Source organism: Diceros bicornis, chromosome 20, assembly GCF_020826845.1.
Source record: "Diceros bicornis minor isolate mBicDic1 chromosome 20, mDicBic1.mat.cur, whole genome shotgun sequence".
NCBI classification, from domain to species: domain Eukaryota; kingdom Metazoa; phylum Chordata; class Mammalia; order Perissodactyla; family Rhinocerotidae; genus Diceros; species Diceros bicornis.
Window position 1 is genome coordinate 21,217,358 of NC_080759.1, and position 16,811 is coordinate 21,234,168.

At 46.9% G+C, this 16,811-nt stretch overlaps 1 protein-coding gene across 1 annotated transcript in view; it reads right to left on the reverse strand.

Moving 5' to 3' along the window:
• Window positions 1-16,402, reverse strand: part of SNX18 (sorting nexin 18) — a 28,479-nt gene extending 12,077 nt beyond the window's left edge. Inside the window, exon 1 of the mRNA XM_058564089.1 lies at window positions 14,647-16,402. Within this exon, the coding sequence (XP_058420072.1) occupies window positions 14,647-16,267 (1,621 nt within the window). The 5' untranslated portion in view covers window positions 16,268-16,402. The remainder of the gene's footprint in view (window positions 1-14,646) is intronic.
• Between the last annotated feature and the right edge of the window lie 409 nt (window positions 16,403-16,811).

A 16,811-nucleotide genomic window follows, 5' to 3' on the forward strand; every position in this document is an offset into this window, starting at 1 on the left:
TTACTTTTTTGATTTTTTTTTTCAGTAAAATGTCTCAAAAAACAAAGGCCAACATCCACCTAACAGAGAGAGGCAGGATGGCCGTCCGTCAAGGCAAAATAGTCACACTATTTTGTGAGCATCTGCTCTGCGTAAACCTGTGTTCTGCACTTTGCATGTCTCATTTTCTTCTCTTTAACCCCCTCCCCCAAAGAGTAATTATCGCTCCCATTTTCACAAGTGGAAAGTGAAGCACAGGGAAGGTAAATAACTTTACTAAAGGTATCTGGCTACATGCGAACCTGGTCTGCCCAGCTTCCCAACTCAGGCAGTTCCCTTGTACCTGGACCGACTGGGACTACACGTCTATGGAGAGTTCAAAGGCCCTGAATCAGCCCATTACATAGCGCACAACGCCAGCACACTGCCAAGCCCCCTCAGAAGCCTCATCTCACGGACAAGCAACCCACGAACCACCTCTAGACCCTCAAAATTCTATTCCTGCATCAAGCATACTAAGTGGGCTCCAGGCTTGGACCACATTAATAAACTCTGGAGAGTGCAAATAGTAATACTGAACTCAAGTCAGTGACAGCAATTTTTGAAGGGAATAAATGTCCCTAAAGCCAAGAACTATCAAAATTCAAAGATAAGGGGCCCGCCTGGTGGCGAGGCAGTTAAGTGCGTGCACTCCGCTTCAGCAGCTGGGGGTTCGACGGTTCGGATCCCAGGCGCGCACTGACGCATCTCTTGTCAAGCCATGCTGTGGCAGCGTCCCATATAAAGTAGAGGAAGATGGGCACGGATGTTAGCCCAGGGCCAATCTTCCTCAGAAAAAAGAGAAGGATTGGCATCGGATGTTAGCTCAGGGCTAATCTTTCTCACATAAAAAAAATTCAAAGAAAATTAATTTAAAATTCACTTTCAATTCATAAATATAATAAATGACAAAGAATTTTTGAGTCATTTTAAAAAGGAGGGAAGAGGGTTGGGACAAGGATAATAAACTGCAAAAGGAAAAAAAAAATCTGGTTGCTTGACAATAAAAAAATTAATCACTTGAAGAATTCATGCCTCTAAGCTTGGTTTCATCCTGAAGAGACAATAAGAAGTAGTTTGTTCCCAGTAAGTCTTGTTATATCCTAATTAAGCAGCCCTTACAGATTTATTCAGCAATCACCAAATGTGTAAGGGCAGGATGACATTTACCATGAATGAAAGCACTCACTTGAGTGTGTCACATCTTAAAACATTTGATTACTTTTCCTCACTATGCACATACATTCATACAGTTCCCCTTGTTCCAAAAATGAAGAGGGAAATCACATGATTATCTCTCTTGTGGCTTATATGGTAAAACAAGCTGTTATATAAAGGTTCCTGTGTTTCAGCTTATATTGAATATTAAATATGTGATAAGGTTACCAGGGTGATAGAGTCAAGAGAATTCTGTAAACATAGTATGTTTTTATTTCAGAAGAGTCTAGATACAACGGTGAAAATGCTGATTTGCCTGTGGCCAAGCAAATACAGATATAGACTTCAAAATTTGAGAATAGGAAAAGAAAAGCATGTATCATTTCTTAAAGATTTTATACCCATAGAATCTTAATAAAATGAGGTAGAAAGAATATCCTTGATATTGTATGTGAACATACAATAAAATTATTAAAAACAATCTATTTTGTAAAATAAAATCCACACAATGGTTCAAGTTCAGAGAACACAATTGATGCCTGAGGTCTGCAGCTCGTAATTCCTAATTTCCCGATCCTTTTATTACCTGATTATCTGTGCGTGGGTACTGGCCTGTACAATTAAGGCAGCATTAGATATGTTTGCAAGCTGCCAGCACTTTGGGTTCAGACGACCTCTGACATGCAACAAACATATTTATACCAAAGAGAAGAGTGAACTTTGGAAACTACCTTTAATCAAAGGTAAAACCTTAGTTTCTTTTTTTCTAGGAAGATCAAGGGAGACCCAAGCTAAAATAAATCTCATAGAAACTGCGAAACAGATAAGCCCCTCTGCACGGGGCAGGGAAAGAGTGAAGTGGCACCAGCTCTGCAGCAGAGAAACCGAGCAGTCGTGGGCTACATGCCCAAAGCCAGGGTCCTTGATTGCATGGATGCTTCTGAGAGCAGGCAGTTAATACTGTAGTTAGGAGAGTATTTTCTAAGAAAATATTTCTTGCTTTCAAATATTTTTGCCAAATAATGTCTCTAGTCTTTAACTTTAGAATTGCGATTATAAACCCTGGTGTAACAAACTGCTCCTGAAGCTATGGTGGTTCTGCAGCACAGCATTAATCATTTTCCTTAATGCCACCCACTGTGGCCCTTATGACGGGCACTTCATATCACTAAGCTTCGGGGACAATTCCTAAATCAGCTGTTTTCAACTTAAGAACACCCCTGACCCCGGGGTTTTCCTGCTTCCTCATGCTGGCAGGGACCAGGTGTCCAGTGACCATGAGTCTTTACTCTGGCCACACGCAGACTTCCTCAAATTAGATCACAATTAACCAACTGAAGACAAAACAGAGCACCCAGAAACATATCAAGCTTTAAAACAGACGTGAAGTACAAATCATAAAACATGAAAACTTAGAGATTACCCATGCTGACATCTAATAGTATTTAGTTGGGCTGGCGCCGTGGCTTAGCGGTTAAGCGCACGCGCTCCGCTGCTGGCGGCCCGGGTTCGGATCCCGGGCGCGCACCGACGCGCCGCTTCTCTGGCCATGCTGAGGCCACGTCCCACATACAGCAACTAGAAGGATGTGCAGCTATGACATACAACTATCTACTGGGGCTTTGGGGGAAAAAATAAATAAATAATAGTATTTAGTTAAATATGTCCCCTGCAGACAATAGGTGGCTTTTGTGAAAGCTGCAAATGTCAATATAACAGAATACAATAAAAGGCTCAGAAAACAGGATCTCCAATTCCCTTCAGCCCCATTCCTTCTCTTTTGCTCTAATCCTGCTCCTCTTTTAACCTGCCTATTTCTATTACTAGCATCATAACTTTCTCTCACCCAAACTTAAAATCTCAAAGGTAACTCTAGACTCCTTGAGAGCCACCCCTTACCACCTCCTGCCACTCTACCTGGCAGGTGTCTCGAGGTCACCTGCTCCTTTCCAAAGCCACCTTCATGCCTGGTCATCCTAACAGCCTCCTCATGTCTGTACTCAGCCACCAGGAGGAGCTTCCTAAAGCCCTGCCAGGCTGCACATGGTGAAGGACGCCTCCAAGAGCTCGCAGTTAGATTTCCGTGGCTCAGCTCCTGTCTGCAAAATGGGGATAACAACAGCATGTACCTCAGAAGCTCCCATGAGGTTTAAATGGATGACATGAATATAAAACATGAAGCTTCATGCCCGGCATACAGTGAGCCCTCAAAATAAGTTAGCTATTTTTATCATGACTCAGATGTCATCTTCATTTTCAAACCTTTAGTGGCTGCTGAGTGCCTATAGAATAAAACCCAATTTTCTAGCAAGCATACTACTTACTGTAACATAAAGCCCCGGTCTCAGGTCAAGGCAAAAAATGAACTCAAATCCTGGCTCTCCTTACTAGCTGTGTGATCCTGGAAATCACTTCACTTCCCTGAGCCTCAGTTTTCACAGATATCAAATGGGGATAATATCCCTTTGGGGGAGTCAACAGCTGCACTGGGTTGAATAGTGTCCCCCCAAAAAATTCACGTTCATCTGGAACCTGTGACTGGGACCCTGTTTGGAAACAGTCTGTGCACATGTAATCAGTTTAGGTGAGGTCAGACTGGATCAGGGTGGGCCCTAAATCCAATATGACTAGTGTCCTTAAAAGAGGAGAAGGGGCCGGCCTGTGGCAAAGTTCCATGTGCTCTGCTTCGGGGGCCCCAATTCACAGGTTCAGATCCCAGGCGTGGACCTATTCCACTCATCAGCCATGCTGTGGAGGCATCCCGCATACAAAGCAGAGGAAGATCGGCACAGATGTTAGCTCAGGGCTAATCTTCCTCAAGCAAAAAAAGAGGAAGATTGGCAATGGATGTTAGCTCAGGGCAAATCTTCCTCACCAAAAAATAGAGGAGGAGATGACAAAGAAACATACACAGGGGGAACCCAGGTAAGGATAGAGGCAGAGGTTGGAGTGACGAGTCTGCAGACCAAGGAATGCCAAGGATTGCTGGCAACCACCAGAAGCTGGAAGAGGCAGGGAAGGATCCTCCCCTAGAGCCTCTGGAGGGAGTGTGGGCCTGCCAACACCTTCATTTCAGACTTCTAGTCTCCAGAACTGTGGGAAAATACATTTCTGTTGTTTTAAGCCACCAATTTGTGGTAATTTGTTACAGCAGCCACAGGAAACTAATACAATAGCTAATAATGGATGCTTAAAAATATATGCCATACAAAATGGTTATTCCATGTTACACGTGAGGAAACTGAGGCTGAGAGGATAAGTTTGTGATCCAACGCTACCCAGCGAAGCTGGCAGGAACTCAAACCCACCTGGTTGCAGGGAACACACTCACAACCACTCTGCTGTCATACCCTGCTCTGAATGGAATCAGATCCAATGTACTAACCGCCCAGAATACTGCTGCCCAGGTAGTAAGTACTCAATAAACAGTGGCAATTACCATTACTACTCACACTCCAACTCCCTAACCTGCTTGAGCTCCAAGTCAAAGCTCAGCAAATATTTTCTTTGAGGGTCAAATAGTAAATATTTGATGCTTTGCAGGTCAAGAGGCAAAATCAAGGCTATTATATAGGTACTTATATAACTATTAAAAATGGAATCATTTAAAAATGTAAAAGCCATCCTTAGCACAAGTGCTGTGAACAAACAGGCGCTGGGGTGGGTCTGGCCCGCAGGCTGCAGTCTGCAGACCCTGCTCCACCTCCAAGCTCCCACTGGTGGCTCCACAGTCCCTAGTGTGCAGGTCATATTAACCTCCTCCCTGTCCCTTACCCCACCCCTGTCGGCACAGCCCCTTCTGTCTCCTCCTTCCACCCCCACAGACACTGCTTCAGTTGAGGATTTCATCAGGTCTTGCATGAATCATTGCAAGAGCTTCCCATCTTGCCCCACCCTGAGCCTCCGTTTACACCTTTACTCCTATCCACTCCCCAGACTTAATTACCCCTCCTCTGTCCTATTTCACACCACAGCACATGCCCATGACTGTATGTGTCACACTGTATGGTGACAGCTACTCACCTGTCAGTCTCTCTCATCGACCTCAGCACTGGCTACGCATCATTATCAATTATTATATGCTTATCAAACCTATCCTAAAGCATTTCCAAGATCAAGAATGCACTTTCCATCAATGTTCTGCCAAAAGTCAAAATATGACCATCTTTCAAAGGGGAAAACCAAATGCTACTCACCCAAGCCTCTAACACAACTGACAATGTCCCTCCATCCTGTGGACTCCCATGTCCTCTCTTACTCTCAGCACCAGGTTAACTCTACCTTGTATTTCAATTCTCTCCATACACATCCTACCTCCCTTACGGAACTGCATCTTCCACGAGGGCACGTACCTACTGCTCAACACCTAAGCTCAATTCTGTGTGTACGCAAGTCATTCAACAACATGAATGCACTCTCTCTGGATCTGATGCTCTGAATTAAGTGAAAGGGACTCCAGTACAACTATTATAAAGAAAGCCTAACAAAGAGGAAAGAAGTGTATATACACAAGTTTAAACACTAAGAATCAATATAAACTGAAATCATCAGGTACCTAATATTAATTTTTCTGGCACATAAAATAAAGTATTTTCAAACTTCCTCTCCTCTCTCAATGAATTTTGCAAAGTCATTTCATAGATATATGTCTAAGACTTTTAAATCACTCACATGGTAATTAATGACTTCACCCCTAAAATAGATCCAGATCCTATCTTTATTTCCTGTACACTTTTCAACTGTTATCGCCATCATATAAATAGAAAAACAAAAACATTCTATAAATCACAGAAGACATCTATTTCAAAATTTCATTAATTCAACGAGCATTCAATAAGTACTTACTACACACGTACAAAGCAGTGGAGCTACATACTAGAGGAACATAAAAGCAAGACCCACGAGCTCACCAATAACCAAGCACACCACCCAGCATTCTATCAGCAATGATTTCCTGGAAAAGGACAAGGCTCTAAGTAGGATACTCCCACAAGGGGAACTAGATCCGAGGCTTGACTGTCTGCACATGTGTTGGGGTGGGGAATGTGGAACAGAATGCAGGAGCTGGTCATCCTAGAAAGATCAGACTCAAGTCCTGATTGCCCATCCTCACCCCGGTTCCACTCACAGGCGTCCTCATCTCAGCTGACAGAAACTCCATTCTTATTGTTGGCGTCACTCTTGGTGACTCCTCTTTCTCCCATGTGCCACATTCGATCCCTCAGGAAAAGCTGTTGATTCTACTTTTAAAATAGATCCGGAGTGCAATCCCTCCTCACCATCTCAGTTGTCCCCCGCTTGGTCCAGGCCACCATCATCTCTCACCTGGATTACTGGAATCTTTTCCTATTGGCTCCCTGCTCCTACCTCTGACACTATACCCCACCCCCATTCTATTCTCTACACAGCAACTGGAGTAAGTCTGTTAAACGTCCAGTTGAACATCTTTCCTTGGCTCAAAACCTTGCAATGGCTTCCATCTCCCTCAGGCTTTTACTCCAAGTCCTGACAATGACCTACAAAGCCCTACTAATTAGACCTTCTGTGACCTCATCTCCTACTCAGATCCTCTTAGTTCGAATCACCTGGCCTTCCTCCCTACTGTTCCTCAGCCTGTCCAGCACATGCTCACCCCAGTGCCTTTGCTCTAGCTGTACCCTCTGCCTGAAAAGCTCCCCCCCACATACCTGTGTGGCTAACTCCCTCTCCTCCCAGGCCTCCACTTAAATCTCCCCTTCTCAGTGAGGCCCACTTTGACCATCCTTTTTAACACTTCATTCTGCCTCCCCAGGCCCTCTTGCCCTGCTCCATCTTTTTTTCCCCCCAACACACACCCTACTCCAACGTACAGTATAATTTACTTATTGGGTGTGTTTTCACTCGGTGTCTCCACCCTACTAGAATGTCAGCTCCACAGAGCGGCAATCTTTGTTTTGGCCACTGACACAAACCTCGCATCCTCAATAGCACCTGATCTCTGGGGGGCGCTGAAATATTTGTTGAATAAAATCTAGTTTATCTTTCAGAGGATCCTATGAACAATTCTAATGATTTTAGCTCCCCTCCTTAACCACTGTCTCCTGACCTGCTAACTGATACATAAAATTCCACAATCAGGAAAGTTAAATCACAGCGAGAGACAAAAAGTTCTAAGAAAAGGAAGAGGAATGACACGTGGACTAAAACTCATTCACACTAAAGTTTAACCAAGCTACGAATAAAAGATCAATGTCAGATTGTTTCTGCTTTTGGGAAAGGAGACAGTATTTAGAATTCAAAGTGAAGAACTCTTTGTAGGAGGGAGAAACCATCACAATTTCTCTCTTTGGTGGCCCTATTAATTACATGCCTCATTTGGGTCAGAGAAGCCGCTCCGCTATCCACCGGCTGCAGCTTCAGGACACCTGGGAGCTCTCACCAGCAGGCAGGCGGCCAGGTACTAATCACTTTCACTTTCACAGCACCTGGTGGGGTAAGCCCTCGATGCTGATCTGAACTAAATGTGCAGGAATTTTCCTTCCCATCAACTGATAAAGGATTTTCATGCTCCTAGATTACAAGTCACATAAGCAGACAGAATACTGTTGAAATAGCCTGAAATAATGTCTAAATGTTCGTCATATACTTAGGAGTATTTTATATTCAATACAAGAACAATACTATTAAAAAAAAAATCAACCAACAAAATGGTACCTAGGAAATCATGAACTTCATATTTGCAGATGAGGGAACTGAAGCTCAGAAATGTTACCGTGATTTGCCAAGAACACAAGTAATTTGCGGGGGAGCTGGCAGTAGACAATTTACATAAACTTTTTAACGTAAACAACAACAAACTGGGACTCCGAATAACAGTGACATTTATTCCTCGGTGACCATTTCTTCTAGATGGAATACAGGACAGCCGTATTAAAATACAACATTTAACTGCTATACCGATGACTCCTTGGGCTTTTATACTTTTGCCTGCAATTCTGGTGATAACAGGCTACCAGGAGGGATGATAAGATTACTGGAATTGTCTTTTAAAGGAGAGTGGGGGCCGGCCCAGTGGCGCAAGCAGTTGAGTGCGCGTGCTCCACTATGGCAGCCCAGGGTTCGCCGGTTCAGATCCCGGGCGTGCACCGACGCACCGCTTATCGAGCCATGCTGTGGCAGGCGTCCCATGTAAAGTAGAGGAATATGGGCATGGATGTTAGCCCAGGGCCAGTCTTCCTCAGCAAAAAAAGAGGAGGATGGCAGATGTTAGCTCAGGGTCGATCTTCCTCACAAAAAAAAAAAAAGAAAAAAGGAGAGTGCTTCTCATTTTAAAAGCACCTTTCTACTTCTCAAAATTAAGCATTTAGTGAGTAGCTACTACAAACCATCACATTTAATCCTCTTGATGACCTTGTGAGGAAGTGTTCCCACTCTGCCAAGAAGAAAACTGAGGCTTATGGAGGTTAAAATAATTTGTCCAAAGCTCCCCTCACATCCATGCACTGGCCCCCAGATTCCACGCTGGTCCACAGTGATGAGACTCTGCTCGGGGGGCGCTTGGCTTGGCACACCCCCTTCGTTGGTAAGGCTGACTCAGCTCCCTTGTCAGACTCAGGCCAGCTCCATCTCCTCTGCGCAGCCTTGGGGGGCTCTCAGCAACCTGGCACACAGCTTCTCTGCCACTAGTCAAAGAAGGTACCGAGGATCAAACAGAGTCCTACCTGTCCCTCCTGCAGACACCAGTCCAGGCCATGCTCTATATATGTGGGACGACAAACGGTATGGGTCTTCTGCGTGCACTCTCTCCAAATGGAGCTAAGCATTACTATCTCATTTATTTTGATAATCATTTAGTTAATGATATCACAGAGCTTCATAAATAGATGGCAAATTAAATCTAACTTGCTATTAAACCTGGATTTAAAAATACTTTGAGACAGGGTCAGCCCCGTGGCTTAGCGGTTAAGTGCCGACGCTCCGCTACTGGCAGCCCAGGTTCGGATCCCAGGCGCGCACCTACGCACCGCTTCTCTGGCCATGCAGAGGCGGCGTCCCACATACAGCAACTAGAAGGATGTGCAACTATGATATACAACTATCTACTGGGGCTTTGGGGAAAAAAAAAGGAGGAAGATTGGCAGTAGATGTTAGCTCAGAGCCAGTCTTCCTCAGCAAAAAAGAGGAGGATTAGCATGGATGTTAGCTCAGGGCTGATCTTCCTCACAATAAATAAATAAATAAATAAATAAATAAATAAAAACTGCTTAAAAATATTTTGAGACAATACAACAATAGATTTTTATTCAGCCTGAAGAAAAGGAACATAGTTTAAGGGAAGTGTCATATTTGTAAGGGAACTGACATCCCCCCTCTCTTCACAGAACCTCTTGCATGTTTGGGTCCCACCATTATGCTTCAAAATCCTAAGATGACAAGACAGAAACTTGTGCAGAGGACATTTGTGAATAAGGACGAAAGCCCACCTGAGGCCAAGAGGGAGCGGACGTGGGGGTCCCTGCCTCCTCTCAGTTCTGCGTGATCAGCCTCACAGACTGGGCCTCCGGGTGTGATTCCGAAGAGGCCTTTGTGGCTCAAAAATGAAGTCTGAGCAATTAGTGACGGGGTGAGGGGAGCAGTACCCCACCTAGCTTCATGGCCAGGACTGTGCACGCCCAGTCACACCAACATTTTAACCAAGGAACTCAGGCATCTACTTCAGAGGCCTCAAAGGTAACCTTATTTCCACTAAGAAAATACAGATTGAGGCAGAGGCTGAGGCTAGAACTGAAGCCTCCTTAGAAAACAGCTGCGAGTGGAAGCAGTGGGGAGGAGAAACAAGTTCAATTAAGACGGAGCCAAGACAAAAAAGATGCATGACCTCAATTTCCAGCCCAGAGATTTCAAAATAAGGATGAGTTTGTAAACAGCCCGCTTAGTAGACCTTTTCTCTGTATTCCTGGCACCACTCCTCAGGGCTATTTTTAGCCACAGGAGAATGGGGAGCCAAGAGGGAAGGGCTTACCTTGCAGCCCTGCCGGGACTCCTGCTATCTTGAATTAATGTCTGAGGGACAGAAGACCGACCCTACACGTGGTGGAAGGAAGCACAATGGTGAAATTCTACCCTGAGTGTCTGAGAGACCCACTACTGGTGTCCCATTCCTGAGGTCCCGGGGCTGTTTTTTGTTGAAAAGAAGGCTCCATCTGAAACGTTGACAGAGGGCAGTGAAGTAGACTGCATATTTAATTTAAGAGTACAGAAAACAGGACAGCCTGCCTGTCTAGTTCTGCCTCCGTGCTTCACACACTCAGGCTAGATTTTACCAACGAATCATCTTTACATGATTTTATACCTTTTCTCCGGAATAAAGACATTTCACTTTAAGTGACTCCCTCCCGATATCTAGTCCCCGTTCATAAAAAAGGTGAAACCAACATTTCTTATACTCTAACCTTTACAATCTTTCCCTTGCACAATATCCACCAGGAGATAAGCCTAAAGCTTTTAAACCACAACAACTCTCTGCCAGCCAGATTTAGCTTTATTAAACATTAGAGATTAATCGTATCCTTGGAAACAGAACTGAATATGCTAAGAAACCGATAGTGAAGTATATTCTATGTACTACCCCAAACTCACCAACATCAGCATATAAAGGCATACCTACCCTATCAAGAAATGACAATCGAGACCATAGGGTCACAAAGCTGGCAGTGATAGACACGTGCATACTGCCTAGTCGGGGATCAACGAGCTGCCTGTGAACAAAGAATTTAAGCGACTCCTGTTAAGACAAAGCAAAATATGAATAAAACTCAAACAGATTCTGAATTTCCATTGACTGTACTGCAGACTACAGCAAACTGCCCTCTTCCTTCACTGACTCCATTAACGGAAATAGGTTTGTTTATCTAAGACTCTATTAGTTGATGAAAAAAATAGAACCATAGAATTCTGTCTTAGCTAAAGGAACCATATGGTTCTCTTCACTTCTGCGGAAAGTACTTACACTAAACCATTATTAAGTTTAAGCAATGGTTTCACTACTAAGTATAGTCAGAAAAATGCTAGTCCACCACATTCAAGAGTATTTGAGTTTTCCACCCTCATTCTGGAGCTGGATCCTCACCAGCCTCAGATGTCCATCCTGAGACCAGCTGTGTTTTCTGAATGAGACACGAAGGCAGGCTGCAAAGCGGATGAACATCCTCACACCACAGAAGTATTACTCACTGGTTGAGTGCCTGGGAAATCTGTAAAGATGGGTCTAGCAGGGCCTGCTTCCCCTCCCAGTTTTTATTATGTAAGTCTACATGGAAAGGAGGGGATGCCATGACAGGACCAAGTAAAAAGAAAATTATCTGGAAAGTATGTGAAAAGATCATCCATTTGCAAGAGAAACTTATGACAGGACTGAGTTAAACTATGGCCAACGGTCCAGCACAGCACCGTCCAATAGAACCTTCAGCAGCGATGGAAATGTTCTCTAACTCTGATGTCCAGTAGGGTAGCCACTAGCTAAAAAGCACTTGAAATATAGCTAACGTGACTGAGGAATTAAGTTTTTAAATTTAATTAAAATTAAGTAATAGCCACATGTGGCTCACAGACCCAGCACTGAGTATGAGTAGCACAGGCCTAGAACCCTGGGAAAGCTGACCACAGCAGTCTCCTGGATAAGAAAAATGTCAGAGGAGCCTAATGTTCCTCTTCTTTCCTCCAGGAATTAAAGGAAAAAACACCTAATTAACTCCCCTTCTATTTTAGTAATTAAAAAGCACTTTCTAATCGTTTTCTGTACATCTCAATGTGGACCTCCTAATATATGATTAGAACATGCAAAATGTACAATTAGTGAAACTGCTTTTCTCCTACTGTAGACAATGAGAACTGAAAAGTTGAAATTATTTTGAACTTTAAAATTTCTCCCTAAGTTAAATATAAACTTTGGACCAAATACAACAAAAATTGCTTCAATTGCTTAAAGATTTTTATCTTTTTTTTTTTTTTTTTGGTTCTCCTCTCAAAAGTCACAGTAAGACCTTTGATGTGGTTACGCTTTGAGACCTTGGAGAAAAAAAAAAACCTGTAAACAAAATCCCCAAGTGCTCAGACTAAAAACAATTCATTCTAATAGCAACTATGTAGTTACGAGGGAGAGAAGGGTGAGCTGCTCTTTACAACCACAAGTTCTGAACATCCAAAACATGTTCAAAAAGCTTTATTCAGCCTGGCTTATGATATTCTTCTCATCTTTATTCCTAAGTCGCCAACACCAGCATCCCTGACAAACACTGGTTGTAAGCAAATGCTTTTAGTCTTCTGCATTGCACACTATAGCTTTCAATGGCAGTACATTCTAAAGACATGTCATCTAGGGACACAGGACACCAAGGCTACAGCAGAAACAAACTATACTGACTATCGACTGGTGTTCTTTCCAAAGTTCCTAAAGATTATGTTTAGTGCCCTTGAATCTGTTTAAACAACATAAAATGGTGCCAGTTTTAATGAAGGAAGATTCTCAAATCCCAAGCAATATGACACAATTTTAGTTCTAGGGTTAAAAAAAATAAACTACATGGCTTAATAGACTACACAGACCACTGCTATGAACTCAAAATAGACCTTAAAACAAACACCACACATTTTCTAATAAACAATTTCAACAGCAGGGGCTTGACAAGGCTGAGTGTGTGGCCACATGACGGCAAAACCAGTGAATGAACTGATGGCACCCTGGGGCAGCCAGTCACCTGTGTTGGGCTGCAGGTGTCTTACTTAGCTCCACCCTTTCAACTATTTACCAAGAATTTGCATAAACTCACAGAAATATGTAAAAAGGCAGCCAGCATGGGTCTAGACAGATGTCACATAATGGAATTTAAATGTAAGGTCCTGCATTAAAGACTCAAAGAGTCAGTCCCACCAGCACCAGCCAAAAAGTCAAGAATTTATATCAATTTACGCAAAAAAAAAAAAAACGCAAAAGGAATGTAGATGCAAGTTCGATGTACGTCAACAGCCATATGGCTGCTCAAACAGCTGATCTTAGACTGCATTTACAAAATGTAAATTGCCAAGAAAGTTACTATTCTCCACTAAAGTTAGTACGGCAGACGTTTCGGGGTACTGCATTTCAGCAGGGGTAAGGACGTGGTCAGCGTCTGAAGAGGCCCCTTGGTGAGTCAGAAGACTAGTCACACACTTGGAAGGGGAAGGAGAGCAGCAGGGGGGAAGGAAGCGAGACTGCTGTCTCCCAAGGGCTGAGGGCTGACATGTGGATGAGAAAGAGACTTACTTTGTGTGGTTCCACGAAACAATCAAGAGAGGCAAATTTTAGTTCAATACAAGGAAGAATATGTTGAATATCAAGGTTGTTCACATGGACTGGGCCACCTGGAAAGGCAGTGAGCACCTCTTCCCCGAAGGCCGGGCCTGATGACCCGAGAAGGTTTCCACCATCGAGGGAGGTTAAATTAGGTGACTCTCCTTCCTCCTCACCCCCACACTGCACAGAAGACATCCACAGACAGGACTCCTCCCTAACTCCAACACCTCCCCATTCTCTCTCACTCAAGGCATTCTCTCAGAACGCAAACTCTTTAGTAAAGTCAGCACACGCATTACTTCCCTAATTTACAAGAAAATAATATGCAAATTGGAGTGCTTTAACAAAAATCAGAGACATTAACAACTACTAATAAAGCAAGCTCTGACGGTCGTGCAGCCAACTCACTGGGATACCAGAAACACTGCTCTCAGACACAGTCCTCAGATTCTGTACATTCTATGTAGCTTCTCCACGTCATTTTCCTAAATAATATTCTTAATTTCAGGCGGTTAACAGACTCTTGACTCAAAATGACTGAGCTTAAAGAGATTTTCTTAAAACTTCCTGAAATTAGAGTCTTTTACCTCATTTTATGAAAGTGGCAAGCAAGAAGCCTGTGCCAGAAGTCCTTAAACTGCCCCAGCTCGTACCTGTGAGAGCTGATCCTAATTCCTCCACCAAAACAGGGATTGAGAGGCGTTGGGGGGGTGAAAGCAGCCTTACCTTTATTTGCAAATTCTGTGCTTCCCCATTATCTCTATGCTGCCTGAAACCCATGGCTAAGCGACATTGCAGTGTTCAAATGAATGCCTAACACGGTTTGGGTCCCTTCTAATTCCACACTGGATACAAGATTACAGATCCCAGAAGCTCATTACCCAACTATTCAAACTCTAAAATGATAGCACTGTCATAAAAAGTACTCTCAGAACCTTCTCTGAAGAGACCCACTCCCTGTCTGGCAATACTCTGAGTTGGAAGCTACCTGCCCACAATCCACCGTGCCCTCGGGGAAACCGCCTAGCCATCCGCATCCCTATTCGATTCCCGACCTGCAGGATATTAATCTGAAACAGATAACGGTATTTCTGTGAGAGTCATCCCCTCCAGCCTGAACAACACATTCCATACCATCTGCTCTAAAGACCAGGCTTTACCTTTCTGAACATGGATGATGTCTGGGAAGTTGGCCAGGTGCCCCTGATACAGCGCTAACAGGTCCATGACAGGGTCCAGGTCCTGCCTGGGCTGATCGGCGAAGAGCTCGCCGATGGCGTCGTAGGCATCTCCGGTGAAGGCGATGGCCTGGTTCAGGCCGGCCGAGAAGGCCTGCTGGTCCAGCTCAAACGCCTGGCTCAGGCCGCGGAAGGACTGGCCCACCTTCTGATACTCCTTCTTGAAGCCGGTCACCTGCTTGCGCGCGAACTCGTTGGCGGTGTGGTTGAGCTGCAGCGCGCTGTCGTCCATCTTCTTGGTGAAGCACTTGAAGCCGTCGATCTTGCTCTCCACCTCCTGCAGGTCGAGGGCGGCGGCGGGGGGCGTGCTCAGGGTCAGGAAGAAGTTGGCGCCCACCATCTCGTCCTTCTCGGCTTTCCTCTTGCCCTGTTTCCAGGCCTTCTCGTCGGTGCTGCTGGGGCACGTCAGGAAGTGCTGGAAGACGTCGCACTGCGCCAGCACCGGGTGGCTGGCCATGTGGTTCATCCACCAGATCAGGCCCTTCCTGCGCTTGGAGATGAAGTCCTCCTCGAAGCGGCCGGTGGCCTGCTTCTCAGGCAGGTGGGGCACGGAGATGACGGGGAACTTCTCGGCCAGGCGCGCGTACAGCCAGTCGAAGTGCTTGTAGCGCCGGTGCACCGGCACCTGCGTGTGCGTGGGCACCAGCTTGTAGGAGATGTAGCTCTTCATGCCCTTGAACTTGGTCTGCTTGGTGGGGTCGTCGATGGTGCACTGGAAGGGGTAGGGGTTCTCCTGCCACTCAGGGCCGTAGGGCCCCAGCACCACGCACAGCTTGTCCCCGTCCTTCACGAAGCCCGACGCCTCGCCGAGCACAAATGCCTCCCCGCCCGACTTGACGAAGGTGGAGAAGCGGTTGAGGTTGCGGCTCACGGTGGCCGAGCTCTTGGCCCCCGACGGGTGGTGCTGCGGGGCCGCCGAGCCTCCACGGGAGCCCAGCGACAGGTCGGAGCGCGTGGACAGGCGGTAGCGGCCGGCCACGCCGCCCCCCGACGACGAGCCATCGAGGTCCGGGTACGCGCCGCTCCCCAGCGCGCCCGGCTCGTCGGCCACCGTCGAGCTGTCGTCCCACTCGTCGTCCCAGTCATCGTCGCTGCCCTGGCTGGCCTGGTAGCCGCCGCCGTAGAGCTGCTGCGGCGACGGCTGCAGGGCGCCCCCGCCGTACGAGAAGCCCGCGCCCGGCGGCTGGAAGGTGCTCGGCGGCGGCGCCTGCTGCGGCTGCAGCAGCGGCTGGAAGGCGTCGGACGGCGGCTTGAAGGAGGCGGGCGGCACGGCGGGCAAGGGCTCGAAGCCGCCGGGCGGCACGTTGGCGTACCGGGCCGGGGCGCCCGGGCCGCCGTCGCCCGCCGGGCTGGGCTCGGGGGCGCGGATCACTTGCACGTACGAGGCCGGGAAGAGACCGCGGTCGCCGCGGCTGTTGACCCCCTCGAGCCAGCCCTCGATGTCCTGCTCGCTGCACAAGCTCAGCACCTCGTGCTCCCGCAGCGAGATCTCGCCCGGGTTCTCCGACCTGAAGTCGTACAGCGCCCGGGCGCGCAGCGCCATGGTCCCGGCGCCCCGGCTGGCAGCCCCCGACTCCCGGTGCCCCGAGCCCAGGGCCCGGCCGAGGGGCTCGCGCTGGTGCCCGCGCCCTAGCGCGCGGAGAGGAGCCCCGAAGGCAGCGCGCACTCCCGCGCCCCCGCCCGCCGATCGCGCCCTCCGCGCCGCTCCGCTCCCAGCACCGACTGCCGCGCCGGGCCGCCGCTGCTGCCGCCGCCGCCGCCGGCCGGGGGCGGGGCCCGCCGCCTCCCACGTCCCCAGCTGCGCTAATCCACGGCCGAGAGCCGCGCGCCAGGCGAGAGCAAGCGATGGCCGAGCCGCCGCGCCCTCCTCCCGGTCCGACTCCGCAGTCCCCACTGCCCCCTCGTGGCCAGTGCCCCGCAGTGAGGCTCCGGAGTGAGAGCTCCGGGCGAAGGTTTACTACTCAGAAGTGAGTTTTCTGCGGATTTTTTAGGCTTTTAAGTTAAAAAACGTATCCTAGAAAGTGAATTAATATTTGCATTCCTGATAAACGCTCCCACTCTGGGCGCTGAGTGAATGCTCCTAGAAT